The sequence below is a fragment of the Lontra canadensis genome, unplaced genomic scaffold (genome assembly GCF_010015895.1).
Source record: "Lontra canadensis isolate GAN:19392208 unplaced genomic scaffold, GSC_riverotter_1.0 scaffold41, whole genome shotgun sequence".
In the NCBI taxonomy this organism is placed as follows: domain Eukaryota; kingdom Metazoa; phylum Chordata; class Mammalia; order Carnivora; family Mustelidae; genus Lontra; species Lontra canadensis.
Window position 1 is genome coordinate 16230286 of NW_022631035.1, and position 27709 is coordinate 16257994.

Genomic DNA, 27709 nt, shown 5'->3' on the forward strand with positions numbered 1-27709 from the left:
ATTAATTCATTTTTAAAAATAATTCAAAGACTGGCTGGAATCAGAGAATCTGGCCCAGGCTTGCCAAAACCGTTTATTTACAGGGAGGGTTCGAGGCCCGGGGAGTCCTGTTGTGCCGTGGTAAGTCCAGGACCCCAACTCCAGCTCAGTCTCTCTGGGCCTCTGGTTTAACTCACTCCAGAAAGGCTAAGGCCCAGGACAGGCACCTGAAAGAAAGTGCTAGATGGACCCCAGCCCCTTATTACAAACCCCATACCCCAGTTCAATGGCCCTCAGCCCAAAGGAAGTCCAGGGGAGGGAGTGAATAGGAACAGAGTCAAGGGCATAGGCCAGGGCGCTCTTCCCCCCAGGACCTAGCTTTTGCACATGCAGGAGCCAGTACAGGAGGCTCCAGGCCAGAGGGAATGGTCTCACCTTGAGAGACCCTAATAGAAAGGCTGTCAGGTGCCACTGATGAGGGTCAAGACAGGGAGCAGGGAGAGAGCAAGGCCAGGCTGGAAGGGACCGAGGGCAGGAGGCAGGAGTGCAGAGAGAGCAGAGAATGGTGGGCAGGCCAGGATGCTCGCCCATGATGCCCCTTCTGGTTTCCCCCTACGGGGTCAGAATAGGATGGAAAAGCTCTAGGGCATGTGGTGGTATTTGGGAGCTCCTGGCAGGCCCCAGAAGGGACTAGGGGTGGGGGAGGCTGCACTCACCCGTGAGGGGTCTGCTTTATCCAGACATGATGTGTTTGACAAAGGCTGGGAAGGGAGACAGAGATCAGTTACCACACGTGGCCCCTCTCAGCCCCTGACTTCCAAACTTCCCACCACCCTTTCTACTGACTGTGATTCTTTCTCTCCTTTGGGGTTGATGCAGGAGAAGCAGGAAGAAGAGACCGAACCTCTGCTCTGTGTCTTCTCAGCTGACACCGGACGGAGATGAAAGGAGCTACGTTTTCTCTGCTACCCCCCAACCTTGAGAAAGGAGCCAGCATCATCCCACTGCTCAGATGAGAAAACTGAGGCTCAGAGAAGATAAGTGACTTGATCCAGGTCACAGAGCTGGTCTATCACAGAGCTATCTCCAGAAGCCATGCTCCTTCCATCACACTATGCTGTTCCGTCCAAGGATGGAAAAGAACATCCATCGGGAGCTCGCCAACACCCATCTAGCCTCTAATCCCTGGATCTGTCCTGTTCTGCGGACCCGTCCAGCCCAAACTGTGCCCGCCCTCTCCAGAGGTCCATGGAAGTGAGGCATGATGGGATACCTTCGTAATTGATACAGCCATTGGCATCCTCTTGCCCTGCCAACAGCTGCTCCACCTCAGCCTCAGTCATCTTCTCTCCTGGGGTGCGGGCAGGAGGCTCTGAATTACACATGGCAAAGGAGGGACAGGCCAAACCCAAGCAGCCCCTCAAGTCTCAAGTCCCAAGTCTCCCCGGATCTGGGAACTGGACATCCAAGCTTTGCAGGGAGAGCCAAGTGTCTTAGATCTTTCCTACTCCCCAAGGCCTCTTCCTCTGCCCTACAGCCAGCACTGAGGGGGGTGGGGGACCAGGGACCCCATGATTGAGGCAATGATAAGGATGGGAGCCCTGGGTCCCACATCTCAGGCCTCAGCCCTGCCCTGCCAACTGGGTCTCCTTTCCTCCCGCCCAGCTGAGCAGACCCAGTTGGGGGAAGGTAGTTCCTGAAGAGCCTGGGGAGACAAGGCCTGAATCAGGACGTGATCCTCAGGAAGCAGGGACCCCCACCTACCCCCTACCTATGCCACCTGGGCACTTCCCACCCCTCCCTTCCACCCCCTCGGGCACCACGAGCCTGCATACCCAGGGTGGCGAGGACATGGCGGAGCTCAGCACCCATGACCGTGCCGTTGCTCTCCTTGTCGAAAACACGCAGCCCCTCCACAAAGTCCTCATAGGTACCCTGCTCCTTGTTGCGGGAGATGTGCTGCAGAATGGGCAGGAACGTCTCGAAGTCCAGCATCTTGGCATTCATCTCTTCAGGCGGGAAGGAGAGAGGATGTGATGTGACTAGGGGCTCAAGGGGAGCAGCAGGTCCTCAGGGGTCCTTGCCCCAGCTCTGCCAGGCCAGGACCAGGGTGGAAGGGGAAAACCACGGCGACTCCACCCAGACCTCTAAGCCCCAGGTGGCCAGCCAGGTGCGGGGGGCCGGGGCGGCCGCAGCAGGATTTGAGGGGCCCGAAGGCTCACAGAACCAGGCCTCACATTCACAGTTTAGCCTTTTGACATGGGATGGACACATCCCAGAGGTAAACTGATAGGATTGTAAAGAGGGAATTTTGCATCATTTCTCCTTTGGGTCTCATCCCTAGACCACATTAAATGGAGCAAGGCTGAATCAATCATTTTTACAAATTTGCAATTCTTTCGTGATAAGCCAGCCCACCTTTCCCACACGATAGCGTGTTAAAAGCTTCATTTTTAAATACCACAGATGTTGGCAATTCTGTCTTCTATAATAGCACAGGGACCTTCAAATATGGAAGCGCCCAGACACCTTTGACCTCTGACAAGCCCTGCTGGTCCTCTGGCCCTTTCCTCCCCACATCCTTCCCCCACACTGGGGTTTTCACCAGCAAGAGGAGGAGGGGAGGGGCCAGAACCAAGGAAAGGGGAAGGGAGCTATATGGGGCCCAGGAAGCCTGTAGAGAAGCCTGGGGGGCTCCCGCCCAAGTCTGCCTGTCCCCACCGGGTGTGACACCTCTCGGAAGGACATGTGTGTCAGAGCAGCTGTTAACTCTACTACTATGCATAACAGATGACATTCACAAATGGGACACATTCCCCTGCACTCCTTTTGAAACTCATTCACCAAAACCTAATGAAGGCAAATGAGCAAAAGAGGCATCGTTACGGAGCTCATGTGTAGTCTGCTTTGACTTAAACGAATCATTTGCGATCTTCAGTGTTCTCCCCATCATAGGAAACAAAGTCTTCGTGATACAATTCATAGTGGCCACAGGACATTTCAGTGCATTAACACTGCAACTAGCATACTGGGCATGGGGGTGCGGGCAGGTGGTGAGTGGTGAGACCCCCCCAGCTCACCTCCCTGTACCCTGGGGTGTCAGAGGAACACCCTGAAGCAGGTTCTTCCTGCTCTCCAGGAGCTCCAACCTCACAGGGAAAACAAGAGCAAGCCCTGGCCACATTCTTCAAGAATCCACTGTGGGAGACTTCCACAACTCTAGCAAGGGGAGAAGGGTCACCTGGGGAGGAAGTCTGGTCTTGAAGGGCTAACATGGGAGAAGAGAAGGAGCCCCAGGGGCCTCGGGGCAGACACCAGGAGGTGGAGGCCCAGGCCCACGCTGACCTTCAGGCTTGGGTTTGCCCAGGACCCGCAGCACCTCGGCGTTGGTGGGGTTCTGGCCCAGGGCCCGCAGCACGTCCCCGCACTGCCCGTAGGTGATCTTCATCTCTCCAGTTGGTGTCCGGTCAAACAACGAGAAAGCCTCTTTGAACTCTGCAGAGAGAAGACCCGACTGCAGCCTCCCCGGGGCCGAGAGAGGACGGTGGCCAAGGGCCATCAGCCTCCACCCAGGCTGAGAGCCGGTCAGTGCGGCTGATAAAACATTTCAGAGTTTGCCCTTGGCCGTCATTCCAGCCCCTCCCTGGAAGCCACCCCACACCATCTTCTGACCACCAAAGGGGCATCCACGATCTGTTCCAGTACTGGGCCTGGGATCCCTTCTGTCAGTTCTGTCACGTCACCTGACTATCCCCCCCCCCCCGCCCCGCCCCGCGGGGCTCCTCCCGCCCTCCTTCCCGGCCCTGCTGCAGGGGAGGTGTCCGACTGTCAAAATGGCAGGGAAGTGAAAACAGCACCAGCTCAGAAGTCCGGATTCCCAGCTTCTCAGCAAAGTGCAAACATAGAGTAAAGCTTCACCCTCCCCTCCCTTCCCCCTTAACCGGGTCAAAGGAGGTGGTTGTGCACAGAGGCCCTTTCCAAAATGTTAAGACCTGTTCAAGAGTCAGCTAACAGTGCTGCCTGTTCCAGGCCAGTCGGACCACCCCAGCTCTGCCACTGACCTGGATGCGGCCTTGAGCACACTGCTCACCTCGGCAGGCCCTCCTTTGTTTTAGCTCTAAGTGCGGATATCATGTCCACCAGAGGGGGTTGTGGGGGGGATTATGAAATGTGCAAGAGGCTGTCTAGCACATGGTAAGGGAATCAACAAAGGGTGGTTATTACTGTTTCCCTAGTTCTGGAGCCGGCTCGGAGCTCTAGGGGCTAGACGCCCCGAAGTTACCAGGGCAGGTCTCCAAGGAGCAAGGTCAAATTAAGGCACTTCTGGGCCCTTTGGAAAGAACCTTAATTCCTCATGAATGTGGATTCAACCAGTCCATTACTGGGGATAATTTGGACTGGAACTGGCAGAGAAATGGTTTGACTAAACGGATTAACAATATAAACCGAAGACTGTATGAACCACTTAAGAAAAAAGCTGCTTTTAATCCTCACCAAGTACTCTAGAAACACTTAGCCCTTAGAGGCTGCCTACGGATTATTTACAAATCACTCCACATACCAAAGCCATTCCCCAAGATGTTTATTTGCAAGCCTTTATTAGCCTTTGTAAGAATTTAAAAGATACAAAACCACATGTCTTTCAATTACTGAATAATTAAGTTCAAATTCCATTTCCATTGCTTACTAGCTGTGAGACGTTTGGGCAAGTAAATATTTAACCTCCATAAACCTCTTCTCCTCTATAAATGGCACCTACCTCATAGGATTTTTGTATTACATACAAATTAGATACAATAATGTATATTTAAAAATCTTAACAAAATGTCCTGTGTATAGTAAATGTTCAAACAATGCTGCTAGTCTTATCTTATTGCATTTCATCTCAATTTTACCACTGAACTATGTGATTCTCGCCAGGTTACTTAAACCTCACTGACATTCCTTTCCTCCTTTGTCAAAAGGAAATAATCCCTTCCTCACAGTTTTGTTAGAAGAATATAATTTTTTTCTTAACTTTTAAAGAAATTAGCATGGCTTCTGGCACAAATTCATTGCTCAATAAATATGTTAGTTGAAACTGAACTCAGAACTTTTCTTAAAAAAAGATTCTACTTATTAAACAGAGAGCATGAGTGGCAGGGAGGGGCAGAGGGAGAGGGAAAAGCAGGTTCCCACTGAGCAGGGAGCCCATTACGGGGCTCAATCCCAGGACCCTAGGATCATGACGAGCCAAAGGCAGACGCTTAACCAACTGAGCCACCCCGGTACCTCTGAACTCAGACTTTTTGATCTCCTAGTTCATGCGGAAGAGTGAGGTCAGATTTGATAGGAGAAGGAGCCTCCTCATAGAAGGCACATGAGATCTTAACAGAAAGGTGGAACATGAGAAGGAAAGCAAAAGAACTGTGACCTATGATTTGATCACTTACAACAGACCAAGCTCTGAGCTGATAACATCTAAATCTTTTTTCTTTTTATTTTATTTTGTGTTTTTTAATTAACATATAATGTATTATCTGTTTCAGGGGTTCAGGTCTGTGATTCATCAGTCTTACACAATTCACAGCACTCACCATAGTACATACCCTATCCAATGTCCACCACCCAGTCACCGCATCCCTCCCACCCCCGAAACATTGTCTAATCTTTCAAAAACCTTATGCTATAGGTATAATTATCATCATTTATAGACCAATGCACACGTGACTTCTGGTCAACTATTCAGAACACCAAGAAAATAGTGAGGAGGAAGAAGGAGGAGGGAAGGACCTGCTGTACCCGCTAATGCTCCAGCCCTCTGCCAAACCTGGTATACACATAAACCCCAAACACTCAAGCTTAGGGCTGCTACTAGATTGAAGACAAAGCCAGTGTGATCTTGGGGTATATGAGAGGTGATATTCATGGGCTCAGAAGAAACCTCTTCTCAACAGCCTGTAGTAGTCTGGTCCTTGCTAGAGCAATGACCAAAGGTGATAATCCCTGCCTATAAGAATATGGAAATCTGGACACCTGGGTGGCTCAGCTGTTTGAGCATCCAGCTCCTGATTTCCATGCAGGTCATGATCTCACTGTCATGAGATCAAGCCCTGCCTCCTAGCTCCGTGCTCAGCGGGGAGTCTGCTTCTCTCCTTCTCCCTTTCCCTCTCTCCCCCTCCTCCCCTCGGATGTTCCCTCTTTCTCAAATGAATAAATAAATCTTTAAAAGAGAGAGAGAGAATATGGAAATCTGGAGAGGAACCAGTAAGTCAGTCAAGAGTTAAAAACTAGTTTCTATAAGGAAAAAAAAAAAAGCATTGAAATAAAATGGGGCCATAAAGCTAAGACTGGATTTGATAACTACAAATAAACAGAGGATATCTAAAGGATGCTGAACAGAGTCACAGAATTTCTGAATTGAAACAAACCAAATATTCTTACTTTGCAGATAAGAAAATTAAGGTTCAAAAAAGTGACTTGCCGAAGTCTCATAGCCAATAGTGGCAGAATTAGGGCCAATAATAAAATCTCCTGATTCCAAATAACATTCTTTATAGCACAGAATGAGAAAAACATCTTTAGCTTCATCAAAGAGCAAATGAAGAGACAGCAGGAGTAAAATACAAATAGAAACTATTCCGATCCAAAAAAAGGGACATCTTCAAGATCAGAGGAATGACAGACTGAAATGAGTTAGAACAGAGCCCTGAAAAGCTTCATGGAGAAAGGAAGCAACCAGCTGCCCCAGTTGGCTTTGACCATGATTCCCATTTGGGAAATGAAAAATTTTTTATCATTAGTTGACTCTCTAGTCCTCACGGGTACCACCATGCTTGTATCTACAAACAAGTGTATATTTAACTAAAATGCATTTAAATCAACTTTAAGTATTTTACAGCACACCAAACTATTGACTGAAAGTGAATGTCCACAGGGTATTGCAAAAGCCAGATTAAATTCACTAGTTTCAAAATGCATCTGCTAGTTCTCATGCCCTATTTGTGAATAAATCGGTATCACTTTTTGGGAAGGCAATTTCATAATAACTATTACAATTTAAAGTGTAAGTATCCTTTGACCCACTTCTAGAAAGTTCCCCTGGGGAAAGCATGCTGGTAGCTCCCAACTGGAAACAATCTGAATGAAGGTCTATCATTATCAGCCTGATTCAATCAAAAGGTACATCTGCCCGTGAGAAGCTATGTAATTCTTTAAAAAAATGAAGTAGAACTGTTTGTTAACTATAAAAAAAAAAAACACCAAGGTATATTGGGATACGTGGGTGGCTCAGTCATTTAAGCCTTTGGCTCAGGTCATGATCCCGGAGTCCCAGGATCAAATCCCACATCGGGCTCCCTGCTCAGTGGGGACTCTGCTTCTCCCTCAGCCCCTCAACCCACTCGTGCTCTCTCTCTCTCTCTCTTTCTCAAAGAAAATCTTTAAAATAAATAAATAAATAAATAAATAAATAAATAAATAATAGATACCAAGGTATCTTGTTAAATAACATATACTAAATATCAATAATTCCAAATATGTATTAAATAAAAGATACAGGAAAGTCTCTATCACTGACTCAATTTGTGTAAATTTTCTACATATGTATTTGTATACCACTATATATTTGTCCTGAGGAACACATAGGCCTATTAACAGTGGTTATCTTTGGAAGAGGGATCAACATGACAGGAAAGCAAGAGGAAAATATTTTTATTTACTTTTAAATAGTATATGAGTTTTTGCTTTTGTTTTACCACACGCTGGTATTGGCTTACTTTTTTTTTTTAAGATTTTATTTATTTATTTGACAGAGAGAGACAGAGTGAGAGAGGGAACACAAGCAGGGGGAGTAGGAGAGGGAGAAGCAGGCTTCCCACTGAGCAGGGAGCCCAACGTGGGGCTTGATCCCAGGATCCTGGGATCAGGACCTGAGCCGAAGGCAGATGCTTAACGACTGAGCCACCCAGGCATTCCATACTTTTTAAAATATAGTAAGTGCTGGGTGTCTGGGTGGCTCATTAGGTTAAGCATTTGCCTTCAGCCCATATCATGATCCCAGGGATTGAGCCCCAATTAAGCCCCACATTCAGCTCCGTGCTCAGCAAGGAGTCTTCTTCTCCCTCTCCCTCTGCTCCTCCCTGCTCGTGCTCTCTCTCTCATGCTCTCTCTCTTTCTCTTTCAAATAAATTAATTAAAAAAATAAAAAGTAAGAGTGCTTGGGTGGTTCATGGCTCAGTCTTCAGCTCAGCTCATGATCCCAGGATTCTGGGATTGCCAAAGCTGCTTCTCCCTCTCTCTCTGTTGTGCAGCCCCCCACTCTCACTTTCTCTGTCAAATGAATAAATAAAATCTTTTTTTTAAAAGATAAGGCTAAAGGAAAGCAATTATTATTAACAAATAAATAATAAAATTACACACCTTTTAAAAAAGAAGTAAATAAACTAAAATACAGTATGTACTTAAAATCAAGGGGTTGGAGCAGATGAACCTTCCAAGGTCCCTTCTAACTACTATGATTTTATGTCCTAGAGGCATGTGGTGGGGAAAAGAGAGGGGTAAGTTGCAATGGCAATGAGCCCCAGCTATAAAGCACACAGAACATGATGAAACGTTCTATTCTCAAAACACCAGACTCCTGCTGGAAAAGGGGCAACAATCAGGTGGGAGGGTAGGAGATCTGGAGGCTTGTCTTGAAGCTGCACGTAACAGCACTTCATAGAACATTGCAAAAACAAATTGTCTTCCTCAAAGATGGAGAAGGGTTGGTGATGGGGATTACAGGTGGACTAGACACCCCCAAGTCACCATTAGCCCTGTCGCCATGAGCAGGTGATAGCCTCAGCAGACTACAGGATGACGGGAGAGGATGCCAGTGACCTGAGGAGGGCTTTCCTCTCACAGGAACAGAAATGAAGGTTCTAATTATCTTGAATAGTGGATTTTGCTGGTGGAGGGGAATAAAGACCTGTTTGCTGTACATCTATTAGGTGCCAGGCAGTCTGGCAGAACAGTTGAGAACCAGGTCTGCAATCAGCTAGCCTGAGTTTGAGTCCTGGCTCTACCACCAGCTGGCTGTGTGAGACGGGGCAAGCTACCAAACTTGTCTGTGCCTCAGTTTTTCACAGTAAAATGGGCGCAACAATAGTTCCTACCTCCTGGGGGTGTGGTGAGAATTAAGTGAGTTAATCCACATAAAGGGCTTAAGTCATCACATATCCTGGGTGAAAATGAGCAGATATGGGTAAGCGATGATGAGAACGGGAATGACTATGAACCCGTCCTCCTCCTCCAGGGCAGGGCGACAGAGGGTGTCCTGGGGAAGGCACAGCTGTTAGTACTCACCTTCTATCTGGTCGGCCGTGAAGTCTATCTGTGGGGAAGGAAACACAGGAATGAGGCCTGAGACAGCCAAAGGCTTCCAGAGGGAAGCAGAAGTGGCTTCTACCACGGTGGGGGTGGGGACCTCCTGCAGGTCACCAGTGGGGGGGGGGACAAAGGGCAGAACCCCAATCTCCTGACGAATGAACTACAATCAGCTATCAAATAATGCAGCCATCAGAGCTCCCTACCACTCATGAATGATGGCTCTGAACGAGAGGGAAAGAGAGAGAAATACTCCAGAGAACTCTAGAACTCCCCCTGGTGATCTCTTGCGGTCAGATGTAAATTGCTCATGCTAACTGGCCAGAAACTGCCCTCACATTCAGCCCAACTCCACCATCTGCCCACAGTCAGACTTCTTCTCCCTTTGGGCACCCACCACTTCCCACCCTCGGCCTCCCTTTCCTCCCCCCATCCCATCCCCACCCTTTTCCTCGGGCCATGTCCTTCTTGGGCATCCAGACAGCAAGCCTCACTTGGGTGCACCCTTGAAGTTTCCTAACTATTCCTCAGTCCTGCCTCTAGGGGTGCCCAGGCCTCCCAAAGCCAGGGTTCCCCCCACCCGGGACGGGGATTTTTGTTACTGTTCACAGAGATGCCTGGCACAGAGCAGACACTCAAAAAATATTTGTTGAGTGAAGGAATAAATTTTGGATTCGCCCCAAAAGACATAATAATTCACTGCTGAGTACAGAAGAGGCAGGTGGGAAGTTCTGAAAATGAATGACAATGAACAAGCATGAGTCATCATTGTAATTTGGGATTTTGTGTATTATTTCATTGTCCTTAATCTGCCACCACCCCCCTTCCCCCCTGATCCCCTCTTGGGGGATTGGTAACCAGCCCTGGTGCCTCTTTTTCACGGAGGGGCATTTCTAGTCCTAACTCTGCAGCTTGTGCTCTGCCCCCTTAGTCAACCCCCCCCCCTTAATGAGGACCTCCAGGGTGGCTGGAATGAGCTAGAAGGAGCTAGGACAATGGAGGGGTTGAGAAGGAAAATAGCTGTGACCAGGACCAGGCTTGGCCATAAGAATACCCCTGAAATAGGGTAAAGGATGCTTTGCACGAACTCTCTGAGGGAACGGTGCGGTTGCCTTGCCTTGTAACCCGGTAAGTCCCAGGAGTAAATGTGTAAGAGAAATGAATATAAAAACATAAAATCAGAATTCATGGTCGTAACCTCCCATATTGAGCTTAAGTTTACTTTTTTGTTCTGTCTTTTTGAGCAGAGTTTTCAAAGCAAAGGAACCAGAGAAGCACAATGATAGGAAATCATATCCTTCCAATCATGAAGGATACCTCCTTTTTTTTTTTTTTTTTTTTTTTTTTTTTTTTAGTTTAAAGCAATTTCAACAACCCTCAGGATTGGGAGATCCAGATGTGGGAAAGAAGACTGCAACCACGGGAGAGACGGTGGCGGAGGTGGGTAGATGGAGGGAAGTGATGGGTCAAAGAGAAAGCCTGGGCCAGGCTGCCCCACAGGAGGAAGGCATTATCAGAACAAATCAGAATAAGGGCATCCTGATGGAGGCAGGGGAGAGTCAGTTTTTCTTGTGAGGCTCCACCCATAGTGGGAGTAATGAGTGACCCAGGTACTTTCAAGGTCTTACACGATTGCCTCCACGTGTACCATAATCAAGCCCAGGGACACGCAACTGCCTCCATCTCTTGGCCAAGCCAGTGATGCTTGACCCTGGCCTTTGTTGGGATTACTATAGATCCACCCCAGGGTCCTCGGCACAAAGGCAAGGTCTCCTGGGTCTGTGGGTGCAGGGAGGAATCCTGAGAGGGTTAGGGAGGGTCACCCAAAAATTGGAGCCCAGAGGTTCAGTTTCCCTAACTTCTTGTCACGGAACTGGGTCCTGAGTTCTTACTTTGATCTGATCCCTCACCACCCCCAGCCCTGCCCTCGTGGCTATCCTCAGGGGCCCACCACTCCCAACCTGTTATTAATAGCTCTTCATACCAGTAGCACTTGACCTCTTACATTCTGGTGCCAAGGCTTAGAACTACCTCACTCTCCAGAGGCTTCTGACCCCTCCTTCCCGGCCCCTCCCAGTTCCATTCCTTCGGCAGCTGGGCCAGATAGCTGGGAGGCCTGAAGTGACTGAGTCAGAAGGCAGGCAGGGCTCCTAGACCAGCCTCAGGGAGAGGAACCTTCCAGGGTGAGGGGAGCAGGGCCGGCAGAGAGATCCAGACCCCATTCCCTCACCAGGTTAGAGGCAGGGTCTCAGCCTGGGATGGGCCTGTCCACTGCATACCCCAGGCAGGAGCCCTGGCTGTGGCCACAGAAGGAGGAGGACCACTTTGGTAGGGGAGAGAGGGAAGCAGTCTCCTCTCGCCTTATCTAGAGCCTCTCTGCCCCCAAGACCTACCCACTGCAAGGGTCTTCTCGAACAAAGCCTTGCCCAGACCTCCGGCTCCTTCACTGCTTTACGTCACTTACTCCAGGTTGCACTGGTGACTATCATTATGTGTCTTTTCTCCAGAAAGATAGTGTACTACCTCTGAGGAAAGGGCCAGTCACTTTCTCTTCACTATCATGGCTCCCACAGTGCCTTAAAATTTAAGGCTGAGTAATTGGTTGGTTGTACCTCCCTGCCATCCCCGACTCTGCTGGGTCAATCTGGGGTGACAGAGCAGGGCTTCCTCAGAGCAGAAACCCGTTCCTGAGGGGAAAGGCCTACAACCCCAAATACCCCTCACCAACCCCAACGCCAGCTCCACCACCTCGGGCACCATGATGGGGGGCATGGACCACCACAGCCGTCAGCCCAGTCCAGCCTCCAGGAAATAGAGCTCTACGGTCCAGGACAGTCAGAATCCTGAACGTCATCCCCACCTCCATCCCAGTGTCTAAGCTTCACTCACCTTTACACTCTTGGGGTCAAAGGCAGGTTCCTTGGGGGGCTCAGGAGCTGGGGCAGGGGCAGGGGCTGGGGCGGACTTGGCCGCTTCCTTCTTGGGCTCAGGCTTCTTGGGAGGCATGTTGTCTCGTTGGGATCTTCGGTGGAGATGGGAGCTAGGAAGGAATCGAGATGTGGCGCCTGAGAGATGAGACAGGAGACTGGGCTGCCTCCCTCCCCTTTTATCCTGGGCAGCAGCCCCCACAGAGGGGCTGGGTGAGAGCAACAGCAACTGGTCTGACTATAAAAGGAAGAAACACCAGCAGGGTACAGCTGACAACTGTGCATTGTCACCAGGTTTGGGACGACGAGCCTCCCCTCCCTCCACACCTCACACTCCTCCTGGCCTCCACCTCTGGGACCGGCTGACCCCTTCCTGCCAATGGCTGGAAACCCAGAGGGGCCAGGAAAACAGACCCTCTCAAAAATGCCAGAGTCCAGCCAGAGAGATGAGCTGACTTGAGCAGTTGATAACCCTCACACAAAGCCCAGGGGAGGGTAAGGCTTTTTTTAGCCCCTCCTGAGCAGAGGCAACCCACTGCACATTCCTTTTAAGCCAGGCTCCTCTAAGCTGAGAGCTACTCTGGGGCCTCAGCTCTGCCCTGAGGCTCAGCTCTCGGGCCTGGAGCCCCAAAGCAACAGCTGGTCTGGCCAACCCACACCATCCCCACACCCTCCCAATCCACAGGGTAAAGCGCTCCATCCTCCAGAGCCGGCATCCCAGGAGCGCCACCGACCTCAGATCCCTGCCTGACCCCCTGCCACCAGCAACCTCAATCATTCATTCAACAAGTACTGGGCGCTGAACCTGCACCTGGGGGGCTGGGGTGAGAGGCAGGGAGGATGGGTAAGAGTCGGTGTGACTGGAGGTCAGAAAACTTGGGTTTTCTGTGTACCACTGTGTACCAGGCACTGTTAAGTGCTAGAATATAAAGTCTCATTACACCTTCACCACAATCCTATGAAGTAGATATCATTATTACTCCCATTTTACACTTGGAGAGATTGAAACTAAAAGTGGTCAGGTAACAAGTTCACTTAGCTAATTAGCTATCAGCTGGTTCAAAACCCAGGTGTGTCTGATTTTAAAGTTTTTGCTTAAATCGTTGAGATCAGAATCCCATTGACGGTGGGGGGGGATGGTAGTGCGTACATGGTATGTTTGTGTGTTCATCCAAAAGGTCAGGATGAATACATACTAAAGGGCTAGAAAGAAACACCCCTGGGACCTGGGGGCCGTAAGGAAGGGGCGATCACAGCAATTCGTAATTTTGTACTTTTTTTCACTTCCTCTATTAATGGAAATTTTTAAAACAAGCATATACTGTTTTTGTAAAAACCGTTGAAAGCCTATAAAATGTTCAGAAAACAACAACAAAAAAGCTTATCCACTGCACAGAATTGCTTGGAGCTGAACTTTAAGACTCTCCAGTTCAAAGGGAAAAAGTCTAAGCTGAGAGAAGCCGAAAAGTCACTCTGCCTCTCTGGGCCCAGTTTCCTTCCTGTGAAACAAGATGGCTGCGCTATCGACACCTGACCCCTGCTAGCGCCTAAGTCCAGTCCCAGGTGCCTGGGGCCCACATCTGCTCCTTCCCCAGGCTCCATTTCCCAGATCTTTCTGAGCTAAAAGGGCCCTTAGAGTTGGTCTCATTCTACCTGCTTTTGTAGGTGAGGAATCTAATGCCCAGAGAGACTTTTCAGTGGCCTGGACACATTCAGCCATTTAGAGGCAGAGCTGACCTGGCTAATTCTGACTCCCCATGCGGTGTGTGGAGCTCTGCCCCCGCCCTGCGGCTCCTTGAGCCTAGGTGTGCTCTCACCACTGGTAAGCAGAGAGGCCTTCAAAGGAAACTGAGGCAGGAAAAGAAGCCAGGACTTGCCCGAGGAGATACTAGAGCGAGCAAGACCCGAACCCCGGACAGCACTGGCCCTGGCTGGGACAGCAGCCATTGGCCCTTTCACCTCACCCTATTTAACCCCTCTTCTGCTTCACCTTCTCTGTGCCTTCTGACTTGGTGTCCCCTGCTTCTAGGGGCCTTGGCTGCACCCTTCCAGTTTCCCTATCTTTCCCTTCCCTGACTTCTTCATTCCCCCAGGGGTTGGGAACTCAAGTTACTGCTGGTGGTGAGGAAGGAGGAAAAAGGAAGCCCAGCCTCTCCTCTCCTCTCCCCCACCACACCCCCTTCCCAGACTAGGTGTACTGTGGGGTTTGCAAAGATACACAAACTGGTGTTTGGTGGAAAGCTGCAAGCCGAAAGCTGGAAGATCCAGACACCAGTCGTGACCTTGCCAGCCACTCCCCCTCTCTGGATCTCAGCTTGCTTATCTCTAAAATGAAAGATCATGAGGAGCTTTCAGGGTTCAGCAGACACCCCAGGCTCCCTGAACTTGCTTGTCGCTATAAGGGACGCACAGAGGCCAGGTTGGGAGCTCCCCTTTCCATTTCAATCAGTGCCACTCCTGTGTTTTCCTACACCTGCATCCCACAATCATCAAAGAAATGATTCTGCGATTTAATGAGATGCTCTTGTATATCCCCTTCCAGTTAAGAAATAAATTATTCTAACCATTCTAGTAAGAAGTTCGATCCTCAAAAGGCAGAGTCAGGAGTTTCCTCTTCTTTCATTTATCTTTCTCTTTTTTCCTTTTTTCTTTCTTTCTGTTTTAATTCTCAGGAGGATCAAAATACCAAGTCTGCTCAGGAACAGAGCTCTGAGGTTGTCTAAATGCTGGTTGAGCATTTGCAGACATGATAGGGTGTGGGCGTCAGGGACAGGGGGGCATAGGGCTGAATCCTGCATTGGCCATTTCCTAATCTCGGGCCCAGTACCCTAAGGACCCTCAACAGTAAACATTTCCTTATTGTGAGATCTGTATGAAACGATGACGTAAGCAGAGCACCACAAGCCATCCCGGGCACATTAGAAACACTTAGAGCTGTTAATTTCATTCGCTTTCCTAGATGAAGCCAGATGTGTGCTGGGGTGTCTAGAACTTCCTGGAAGGAACTCCAGGAGAGGGGAGCCCATGGGGGAGGGACAGGTAAGGTGGCAGCAGCTACTGGGATTGTGAGGTGTGGCTTTAGGAGTGAGGACGAGGTGGAAAGGGGTGGGGGAGGAGGGGCGGTGGCTGGGTACCCATGGTGTGACATATTTGTGGCTCAGAAAGCATGTAGCAGGTCCCTGGGGCCAGGCAGCCTGTCCATCAGCCACACTCACACAAGGAGCCAGCCTGCCTGAAAACTTAGGTGACAAGCACCCCTGCGGGGGAGGAGACACTACTCAAATCGGTTTCTGATTCTCTTTCATCAGTATCAGCTAAAAGATTCTGGCACTTCAGAAGCAACTAGAGGAGAGTGTGGCTTTCCAGAAAGATCCATGCCTCAAGAGTCAAGCTCCCTGCCTCTGGCCTTGCTCTTGCCACAAGTCAGGATGCCCACAGGTCAGAAGAGCCCAGGAACTCAAGTCAGAGGTGTCACTTCCACGACCCTCATTCTGCTTCAAGGTAACTGACTTTTACCTTCTTGTCCCTTTAGAGTAGCTGGTGCCAGGTCTTTGTCATAGACCTCCTCCTCCAACCTTTGCTGACCAAGCAGAGTAAAGGAAAGAAAGAGGGAAGGACAAAAGCACAGAGTGAAAAGGCAAGTACAGTAGCGGGTACTGGCAGCCTAACCCTTGTCTCTGAGGCCTCTCATGGTTCCCGAGCCAGAGGAGCTCCAGCCCACTGCAACGCTCCCGCTGGAAGGACGTCAGACCCAGTGTATGGAAAATGCAGGACGAAATTTCACACAACCCATTTACAGCCCACGTCAAACCCGGGGACAGACGCATAGAGAACTGACATCAGCCCTCATTTGGGCTGGGCTTACACTCGCTCACTCTTCTCCCTTCCCCTCCAACCACGCACATCCTGTGTCCTGTCCTGAAAGAGATCCATCAGAGTCTCCTGCCTGGGATCAAATGCTGCTGACAGCAGGTCTGGCTCTTAATGCCTTGTCTCTGTCACCCTCCCTCCTCTCCTCTGGCCAGCGTCTCATAAGCTAGACACCATGGGGCAATGCCCTGGCCATCACGAAGCTGTCCCCAGAGAGGGCACTGGGTAAATCAGGCTCTACTGCAAGTCAGGGAGTAAGAAGGCCCACTCAGGAGCCAGACCGCCTGGGTTGGAGCCCTGACTCAGTAGGCTAGGCAAGCTAGTTCACTTGTTTTTTTAAAGATTTATTTATTTGAGAGAGAAAGCACACATGTGAGTTGGGGCAGTGGGGGGAGGCGGGGTGCAGAGGGAAAAAATCCCCAACAGACCATTCCCAGCTGAGTTCAGAGCCTCGATCTCATGACCCTGAGACCATAACCTGAGTTGAAATCAAGAGTCAGACAATTAAACGACTGAGCAACTCAGGCACCCCTCGAGTTAACTTTTTTTTTTTTAAAGATTTTATTTATTTCTTTGAGAGAGGGAGGGAGAGCAGACAGAGAGAGAAAGAAGGAGAAGCCAACTCCCCTCTGAGCAGAGTCGACGTGGGGCTCGATCCCAGGACCCTGAGATCATGACCTGAGCCGAAGGCAGACGCTTAACGACTGAGCCACCCAGGCACCTCTTGAGTTAACTTCTTTATGTCTCACTTTTCTTATCTGTAAAATGGGGCTGCTAATATAACCTCATAGATTGGTCGTGAGGATTATGTGAATTGGAGGAGAAAGAAAGTAGGGGCCAGGAGTGCAGCAAAAAGGCTGCTAGGAAGTTGAGGCAAATCTAAATTTCCATTGTTCTTGGATCCTAGCTGATTGGGATACGGGATTGTTGAGCCCAAGGGTCAAGAAAGAATTCTTGAGACATTTTATGGTGCAAAAAGGTGCTGGGTAACATGCCTAGAACAGTGCCTAGGACAGAGCAAGTATCAAAATAGCTGAGCCTGGGTCCTGATTGAAATAGTGTGGTGGCTGCTGCCTCTCCCAAGATCAACAGTAGAGGGATTATACAGAGAAAACACCAAGAAATTAAAAGAACTGTGAGAAACCCCTTGGATGAAGGGTAGCCCTGTTTTGAACTGGGGTGTGTGTGTGTGTGTGTGTGTGTGTGTGTGTGTGTTGGAAGAGTGGCTTTGGTTTAGGGAAAGATGCAGCCAGGCATGGCTGTGGAATGACCCCCCAACCCCCCCAAAAAAGGAGTGCTGGGGTTCTGATTTTTTCTCCACTATTGCCCTTGAACATACAGCGATGCCCCATCACCTGATTTAGGTGCTGGCTAGGGTAACATCAGGGCCCTGAAGACGCACTGCGCTTGTGAAGAGCTAGTAAAAAAATAGGTAGGGAGCAACTGAACATCAGACAGTGTTTTCTCCCTCCTACCCTAACCTCTCAGGGCTGGTGAATTGCAATAAATCTCCCCTACTAAATATTAATATTTCATATTAATAAGTACTAATAAAAAGCATTTATACTAAAAGTATTTAGTATTAATAAATACTAATAAAAACATCTCCCTTACTAAAGCTTCTCCACTCTGACGGGGGTACAGGGGACTGTTCTCAGTACCAGGGCTCATTCACCTCCAGCCCTTACCCCCTGAGCTCAGAGGCACTGGCTTGCCCTGTTGGACAAGCAACCTATGTCCCCTTAGGTAAAATGACAAGACAGATGAGGAGCACAACTAATCCAAAAGGATATAGCCCACTTGATTACAGATGGTACCTGAAATAGAAATATGACAACAGACAGGCCAAGATTTTAAATGGAGATTAGTAAACATGGCCAAAAGAGATGGAAGGAAATATTACCAAAATGATACAGAACAAGAAGACATAAAGAAGAGCCAAACGGAAATATCAGATATGAAAAGTATAATAGTTGAAATAAGAAAAAAAAATTTCATAAAACAAACGATATGTTAGGTCTAAAAAAATTAATCATTAAAATAGAAAATACAATAGATTTGAAAAGTAGCCATGATGGACACAGCTGGGAAAAACAGTAGGGTATTGAAAGGCAAAAGAAAGAATATCTTCCAGGGGCGCCTTGGGTGGCTCAGTGCATTAAAAGCCTCTGCCTTTGGCTCGGGTCATGATCCCAGGGGCTTTGGATCGAGCCCCGCATCGGTCTCTCTGCTCAGCAGGGAGCCTGCTTCCTCCTCTCTCTGCCTGCTTCTCTGCCTACTTGTGATCTCTGTCAAATAAATAAATAAAATCTTAAAAAAAAAAGAAAAAAAGAATATCTTCCAGAAGAAAAAAAAGAAAGGTAAAGAAATAGAAGAGCTAAGAAATAGGGGGGATAGAAGTTGAAGGGCTTTGTGGCTTAGAAGCACAATCAGGCAAGTATACATCGGGCAGAAATCTCACTCAAGTTCAGAAGAGGCGTGAATAAGGACGTTCTTTCTGCAGCCTGACTTGTGGCTGGAGGCAGAAGCAATGTGGGTCTTCATTACTATATCCAGAAGAAATAGTGATGAGTAAGAAGCTGAATAAGATATAAACCACAATTACAGTTCTATAAATTTAAAATACCTGCATGTAATCTCACTGATATCATATTGCATATGAATGAGCTCAAATGGAAGGTCCAAGGAAAGAAAATGCTTATTCGCAACTTAGCTAGATAGGTACAAGAATTTATGCTAAAATTGAAGCCTCTCACAATGCAAATTAGTACACACTTTTCTAACATAAATATGCAGATTTTAATCAACAGCATTATGTAAACTGGCTGCAAAAATGACAAGAAAAGTTAAAATGTTTTGTGGATACTAATAAATTTAGTTGCTTTTCCATTTATGCAGTATCTCCTTGAATTTGGTGTTAGCAATACTGAGTTGACACAAGAGTTAGTGAGTTTACTTGACGTGGACATACTTTTTTTTTTTAAGATTTTATTTATTTATTTACCGACAGAGATCCCAAGTAGGCAGCGAGGCAGGCAGAGTGGGTGGGGAAGCAGGCTCCCCGCTAAGCAGAGAGTCTTATATGGGGCTTGATCCCAGGACCTGGAGATCATGACCTGAGCTGAAGGCAGAGGCTTTACCCCACTGAGCCACCCAGGTGCCCCAGACATACTTTTGATGCTGAAATAATTCTTTTAAAATAGAGGAGCAATTTTGTCCATTTGGATGCAAATATTAAAGGAAAATGGGGTTTTTTTGGTACTTGATTTGGTTATTGGAAAATTTTCAAGTATGCCTAGAAAACTTAGGTATGTGAATTTACTTTTTCAACTGTGAAATTATGAAATCTAAATACAGATCAAGTATTTGTGATGGAAATATAGCATCCATATTGAGACATGCTATAAGAAAAAACACATACTGGGTTTTGAAGACTTAGGACAATTAAAAAGAATACATATCTCAATAATTTTTATATTATTTACATGTTGAAATAACACATTGGCTATACTGGGAGAATAAGATATATCATTAAATTTTATTAAGTACACACATATTAGAAGCATCACTCATTATTCTAGAACACATACATCAAAAAAAAATACACACTGAAAATATCTGAAGGTCGCTAATGGTGAATATTGTTTGGATGGGATGGAGCAACAAGTTAAAAAGGAATAAATAACTAGTTAAACAAAAAGCTTGGTATAGACCAGTGATGAAAGAAGGCTATATAACTCAAGAAGAATGATTAACTCAATCTCCTGTAGTGAAGATTCCTTATGACCAAAGATAAAGAAAAAAAGCAATGAAAACCTAAAATCTTAGTGACCCTGAAAACCCAGAGAACCAAAGGTAAAGGCGGAGAAAGAGTGGAAGGGTCTAAAAATCAAAATTTTAAGGGCCGTGATAGCACTGGCCCTCGGAGCACTTTAAAGCATCCCATCCAGCTTCATTTCCTCAGCTGTTTAGCGTAAGGGGCGAATGCTACACGTTTGGCCCAATCACTCAACAGTCCATCTAAATGGCTGAAACTCATGTCTGTGCTGTGATCAAGGCGGTGCAGCCTAGTGATGGATCTGAGAGCTGAACTGTGGGAGGAAGACAGTGGGAGGAAGACATTGGGAGGGCCCCGACAGCAGGTGGGTCTTGGAGCCCGCCGGAGAATCCAAAGCAGAGGGCAGGACAGCTGGTGTCTGGCAAAGTGATTTATAGTTGAAAAGCAACAGAGAGCAAGTCAGAATCCTCACCAGTCATCCCAACTGCATTCCCCCAGACATCCTGGCAGCTGCAAGGGACTTTAGAGGTACAGACAGAAGGGGGTGACCTGCCCAAGGTCACACTATGAGTCATGGCAGATCTGAGACTAGAACCCAAGACACTAAGGGGACAGTGGGAGCTGGTAGAGCCGATGCAATTCCCTCATGGAGAGTCCTGGCCCCCAAGAGGACAAGGAAACAAGAACACATCCATGACAGCTAGCCCTGTCATCCACGACAGCTAGCCCTGTCATCCACAGCATGGATGGCTCTCAGTAAGGAAAAAGAGACTCAACACCTTAGCAAGCACTTTTTCTCAGCATTTGGGGACATGTTTTTAGAGCTAAAAATAATTCTCTTTTCTTGGTTTCCCTTTCCACCACCAACTTCTTTTACTTCTCAAATTCTGACTTCCTCCCTAGCACCCCCGCCAGTGACTTATCTGTGCCTAGATCTACTGCTCTTGTCTCTGGGCCTTCTCTGCTGTACTTATCACACCAAAGTTCTGTCACTCACCCTGCTCTCCTGTATCTCCTTTACCCAGATTACTCTCATTCATTCATTCATCCATTCAACTAACGCTTATGACACCTACAGTATGCACATGCTTTTACTAAAATGAGTTAGAGCCTATCCTGCCCTCAAGAAGCTTCCTATCTGGTCTGGAGGATGCGGATAAATAAATAGTTTGAAGGTAATGATAAATACTCTCACAAAGGTTTTATAGGGCATCACATAACCAAAATAGAATGCAGTTCGTTCTACCTGGAAAATCTCAATTTTTTTTTAAGATTTTATTTATTTATGAGAGAGAGAGAGAGAGAGCACGAGCAAGGGGGAGGGACAGAGGAAGAAGCAGACCCCTGCTGAGCAAGGAGCCTGACTCAGGGCTCAATCCCAGGACCGTAAGATCATGACCTGAACTGAAGACAGACATTTAACTGACTGACCCAGGAGCCCCTGGAAAATCTCTACCTCCAGCCCCAACTTCTTTCTTAAATTGTTCAAGCTTCACATTTTCTTTCTTTCTTTTTTTTTTTTTTTTAAGATTTTATTTATTTGACGGAGAGAGAGAGATCACAAGTAGGCAGAGAGGCAGGCGCAGAGGGAGAGGAGGAAGCAGGTTCCCCGCTGAGCAGAGAGCCCGATGCAGGGCTTGATCCCAGGACCCTGGGATCATGACCTGAGCTGAAGGCAGAGGCTTAACCCACTGAGCCACCCAGGTGCCCCAAGCTTCACATTTTCAATTAACATTCGTTCTTTTCTCACCAGAGGCCGCTTCAAACTCAGTATTTTGAACCTAGTTCATCACCTACCTCCCAAATCATACACGTGTGACACACAAAACAAACTAACAGCAACAACAGGGTCTACTCGAGACAGCTACAGTGTAGACTCAAGACTGGCACATAATCACATCTGCGTTGAATTCACTGCCATGCAATTTATGCAGAGAAAAATGAAAGTGTGCCTAGGACCTAAAAAGGAGAGAAACAGAGAATCTACTATTCGGTGAACATCCCCTCCAGAGAAAAGAAATATTTTTTATCTAGCAGTCAGTCATATATGTCCCTTCTGAGGAAAAGGAGGTAATAGCCAGCAAGATCATTTGATTCACTCGTTTGGTCTGCCTGCGCTCAGTAAGCAGCCTTCTGCTTGGAATCTAAATGTCCTAAAGAGAAGGAACTGGAGAAAAATATTTCTCACTGTAAAACAGTAACATGGAACTATTTTCATTTTGCATCTTTTTTTCAGATTCAGCTGATGAGAGAGCAAGCTAAGGGCAAAACACAAGAGCTGACATCCCGCAACCCACCCGCCTCCAAGGCCCCATAAGGTGGGATATACATATAACATTCCTCAGGCACCAGGACCAGCCCAAGAACAAAGGCAGGGGAAAACAAATGGTCAACTGATAAAGATCACAGTCCTGTAGAACAGGAAACTTCACTATAGTTTGTAACTGTCTTCATGAACACAATCTTAATAATAGCCAGACCTTCAGGAACCTATAGACTCAATTTCCTGGAGTCCTAGTATCATCTTCACCTCCGTAAGATAGAAAACCCTCTATGATCAGTCACTCTGCACAATCACAATGCAGCTCTTTCTGCCCACAGTCCTGGCCCCCTGCTATAATAAAAATACCTTTTTGCACCGTAAAATGTCTCAAGAATTCGTTCTTGCCCACCAGGCTCAGGGATCCTGTAACCCAACCAGCTAGGATCCAAGAATAATGGAAATTTAAGAGTTACCTCGATTCCTAGCAGCCTCTTTGCTGCCCTCCTGGCCCCTATTCTCTCTCTCCTCCAATTCACATAATCCTCAGCTGTTAGCATAATCGTTCTCAAATTCCATTCTCGTGAAGTCACTCCCCAGCTCAATCACCACCAGCAGCTCCCTAGGTCTATTTTATCAACCTAAAGTCATCAGTTTGGAACCCAAAACTTATCAACTGTTCCCTACACTACCATTTCAACCAAGCTTATACAGACTCCCCTCCAGGCAAGCCAATTTGGTTATCTTCTTCTCTGTGCTTTTGAAGTCGCCTACCCCTCCCTGCCATAGGCCAAGTAGCCCATCTCAGAGCGCATCTCAACCAGGATGCATTTCTGATTAGCCTCAACACTTCAGACTGCTTTGATTTGAAATCCCTTCGGGTCTTATGTACAAAACCAGCAAGCTCTCTGGGTCCAGAAAGGGAGAGTCAGAAGACCATCAACTTGTGACCAATAAGAGATTACACTGAGTGGTCATGTCTTTTCATCATCGGATACATTTATAATATCTTAATGACTTTATATTTGTGCAGGGCACTCTACTAGATAATGGGGACATCAGGGTAAGCCAAAGTCCCTGCCTTCATGGAATTTCTATTAAACAAATGTAATTAAAATGACCATACATACTACAAAGGGAAAGAACAAAGATGCTGTAAGAGAGAATCATAGGACGGAGCTAATAATTTTGGTTTAGGTGGACAGGGAATATTCTGAGAACATAATATCAAGGCTGAGGCCTGAAGGTTGAGTTCGATTTAGCCAAAGAGCAAGGGCAAAGTATTTCAGGAAGAAGAAGTAATATGTGTAAAGGCTTCCACTTTAATCAGTCAATATTTTTTAAGCATATACTAAATATATAATGCTTTCCAAAGAGCAATATAGGGAAATATAAGACGGTCTTCCCTTAGGGAGATAAGACATAAATCATCTTGATTACATCGGAATGCTCAGGATCCTAGACCAAACACTGCAGTCTGGGTGGATTAAACAACAGAAATGTGTTTTCTCACAGTTTTGGAGGCTAGAAGTCCATGATCAAGGTGCTAGCCACTTTGGTTTCTGGTGAGAGCTTTCCTCGCGGCTTGTAGATGGCCACTTTCTTGCTATTTGCCTCATGTGACCTTCCTTCCACCCTCTGAGGTTTGTAGCATGGGCCCTGTGAATTAAACTGACAAAAGACATATTAACAGAATTTTTAAAATAAGAGTTTAAAAACAAGAGGTGGTTAGGACTTGGGGCTTATCTGCTGTCTTAGCAAACAGCAATAAATTTATGGAGAAGTGACAAAATAGAGGGGAAAAGTTTTGGCCTCTGGGGTGGTAAGTTATGGAAAGGTAAATACACAGGGAAACTAATGGAAGAAAAGGGTTATTTCGGCAAGTTTGTTTGTGCAGACCCAAATCAGTGCCAACTCCTTGTCTCTAGTGATAATGGTTGTTTTCTTCCTGCTGGTACAGGAGAAGGGAGAGGAAGCACCTTCACAAAAGGAAATTTATGTCCTGCTTTTAGGCAGATAGTGGGAAAGCAAAGAGCTCTTTTTGTGTTTGCTGCTTCCTAATTGATTTCAGGTCAAAATAATCCTTATGCCAAAGTGACATATTCTGGTCCCCTTTGTGGGAATGTAGAGTATAACAGGGAGATGAGACAAGGCTGAATAAGGAGGCAGGGACTAGACCTTGGAAGGCTTATAAGAGAAGTTAGGGGTGCTTGGGTGGCTCAGTTGGTTAAGTTTCTGACTCTTGATTTTGGCTCCGGTCATGTTCTCAGTGTCAGGGGATCGAGCCCCTTGTCAGTGGGGCTCTGTGCTGGACATGCAGGCTGCTTAAGACTCTTTATCTCCTTCTCCCTCTGCCGCTCCCCACTTGTGCACTCACTCGTGCTCTCTCTCTCTCAAAAAAAAAAAAAAAAAAGAGTAGTGAACAGGTTTGAGCAATATCCTGAGAGCAATGGGAAATCTTGAGTGGGGTGGGAAGATTTAGGAGGGAGTCCTAACATGATGAGACTTGGTTTTGAGGACAGGTAAGGCTAGGGACAGGACGAGACATGAAGGTACATCCAGAGTAAAATTTAGTAGGGCTTTTGTCATTAGATGCTAGGGTCAAAGAGAGAGAGAGAGAGTGGTTTCGGGTTTGGGCAACAGAAAGGGTGCTAGTACCTTAAATTGGGGTAGGAATGCTTCAAGTATGAGGACGGGGGATGTCATTCTGACCAAGCCCCTGTGAGAGGTCCAGTTGACAGCTAGGCATTTGAATCTGGAATTCTAAGAAACAGTCTGGCTAGAGATAGAGATTTTAGAACAATTTTACTTTTTTTTTTTTTTTTTGAGAGGGAAATGGGGGCCGGAGACAGAGGGAGGAAAGAGAGAGAGACTCTTAAGCAGGCTTCAAGTCCAGATCGGAGCCCGACTTGGGGCTTGATCTCACAACCCTGAGATCATGACTGGAGCCCAAATCAAGAGTCAGATTCTTAATCGACTGAGCCACCAAGGTGCCCCTGGAATAATTTTAGATGAAAGTGGAGGTGAAAAGAATGGATGGGTTTGCAAAGAAAGAAAGCGTAGGGTGAGGAGAAAGCCTAGAACGAGCCCCTGAACCATTCCAATGTTGGGGGCAGGGGAACAAAGGGAACTGATGAAAACAGAGCAGTAGAAGGAAAACTAGGAGACTGTGGTCAGAGATGCCAAAAGAAGGGGATGATTTGACCAAGACGGAGGAGGAAACACAGGGGTAAAAGCCTCAAGATCAAGTAACAGAAGAAGAATAAGACTGCAGCCTCAACAGGGACAAAAGAAGGGTACAGACAAGGGGTACTGAAGGAATTCAGAATGGTAAACTTGCTGGGGACCATATTTTAGTGCGACCTGCATCTTGGCACTGATAGCAAGTCTAGCTTCTTGAATAGTTCCCTAAAAGCTGCCTCTGAATCTGACTGGACATGAAACAGACCAACAGGCAGGCTAAGGAGAAGAGTTAATTTACCATGTTTTGAATAATGCTTATTGCAACCCAGATCTGCTCACCAGCTAAACATATGTGGATAATGGATGACAGACAGCAGGATGCCCAAGTGGTTGCTGGATGGCAAGTTTAAGTAGGTCAATCAGGAACACAGAAGGAAGTAAAAATGCTTTAAAAGATCCCACCAAAGCACAACTTCAAACAATGTGGCCTTGCTGTGGATGAGCAGAAAACCACAATTGTTGTATTAGCCCAATGAAGAACACTTAGAAAAGAGATGCTTTTGGGGGGGTGGGGGAGGAAGAAGGGGCGCATTAGGCAAATTCTAAGCTTTAGAGCCAGAACGCCAAGCATCACGGTCTCTCTATTTATTCTTTTTAAAGATTCTATTTATTTATTTGACAGAGAGAGAGAGGCAGTAGAGAGAGGGGGAAGCAGGCTCCCTGCTGAGCAGAGAGCCCCATGTGGAGCTCGATCCCAGGACCCGGACACCATGACCTGAGCGGAAGGCAGAGGCTTAACCTGAGTAACCCAGGTGCCCCATCATGGTCTCTTTAAATGCTGACTCTAGATAAACATTTTCACACACAAGAAATGTCATCATTATGTATGCTGTGTTGTAAGTTGCTACATTCAAGTTTATAAGAATCTCTTGCACAAGTACTTTTCACGCAGCATGTTGTGTCAAAAAGAGCTATGTATGTAAAATGACCACAAGCTTAGCATGATCAATGTCATGTGACAATTTAAAATGCAAATACAACTTTAGTCTACTTTAATAGAAGTCATCCAGATAGGAAAAGCAATAGTCTCATCATTCTCTGCATTTATCAGCATAAATATGGAGTGTTGCATTCAGTTCAAAGCATCAAATTTTAAGGGCGGTATCTCTTTCTTTGCATTACCATTACTAGATTCTCATCTCCTATCTGGTAGGTTGTTTCCAAAGATGGTCCAGAAATCAATCGCTCAGGGGCACAAGCCTTTTGCAGCGTCACTTTGCTACTCCTCCCATCTAGAGGTGGAATCTATTTCTCTCCCTTGAATTCACGTTGGCCCTGTGTCTTGCTTTAATCAACCAGAAGTGATGGGGTGTGACTTACAGACCTAGGCCCAAGACAACCGATTTTCAAAATCCATTTTCATCATCCACCAAACCCCCAAATTTTACTAGTTCCCTGGTTCACACATTTTGGGGGGAGAGGGAATAGGAAAGAAATTTGCAAGAGCCTATTATGTGTGTTAGACATACCAACACACATCAATGCATTTAATTTTTAGTCTTTTTTTTTTTTTTTTTAGACTAAGGAAATACAAGTTCAGAGATGTGACTTGCTTAAGGACCTAAAACTAGTTAGCGCCAGAGGTAAAATTCAAAATCAAGCCTCCGGATTTCCCAACACACCACAAACACACCTCCGGATTTCACAACACACTGCCTTTCCTATCAGGAATAAAAATTTCTGCCTGCTTTCTGAGATTTTCAATGATCTGGTCACCTACGTAATTATTTTCCAGTTAATGCCTTAACTCTTAACCAGACTGATCTGTTTCCCTTCACTTACCAGTTTTCTCTTCTAATTCTACCCATACCTCAGAGTCCAGTTTAAGTCTCCCTTTTTACCTCCATGAAACCTTCCTCATCTTAATCCCAATTTATTTCCCTCTCCTCTTAATTTTGACATCACTTATAATGGGCACCACATAACGCTGCACTCCGCTCCATTGCTTTTCCTTTAAAGAGACCGTAACGTCTTCAGTGTAGACAGCCCCGGATCCAAACTAAACGTTTGAAGCGTGGCAATCCCTCCAAATTTCCTATTTCCCTTTGAGCTATGATAGGTACTTCTGCAGTGATAAATGAACTCAACTCAACAAATACTTCTTGATTAAGGTCAGCCCCAAACTCTCGTGTTCTACCCTCTGCTTAAACCACCGCGCGAATCAACCGATCCGCAGAGGTTGAGCGGCGAATGGAGACGATGGATAGTCCAGCCACGTAACGCTCCCCGCCTGCTTTAGCAAGCCACGCCCAGCCGGCTGGTCGCCGATTGGGCGTGGCCCAGCCTAGGGTGGCCGATTGGGCGTGG

General features: G+C 46.9%; 1 protein-coding gene across 1 annotated transcript; it reads right to left on the bottom strand.

The window, feature by feature from the left end:
* Positions 1 to 129: 129 nt before the first annotated feature.
* Positions 130 to 27576, bottom strand: MYL4 (myosin light chain 4). The gene is made up of 8 exons (XM_032870928.1): positions 27556 to 27576; positions 12214 to 12364; positions 9304 to 9331; positions 3325 to 3474; positions 1815 to 1988; positions 1253 to 1330; positions 696 to 740; positions 130 to 206 (listed from the first exon to the last, which is right to left on the bottom strand). The coding sequence occupies exons 2-7, from the start codon at positions 12328 to 12330 to the stop codon at positions 712 to 714; spliced, it is 576 nt and encodes a 191-aa protein (XP_032726819.1). The 5' UTR covers positions 12331 to 12364; positions 27556 to 27576; the 3' UTR covers positions 130 to 206; positions 696 to 711.
* Positions 27577 to 27709: the final 133 nt, after the last annotated feature.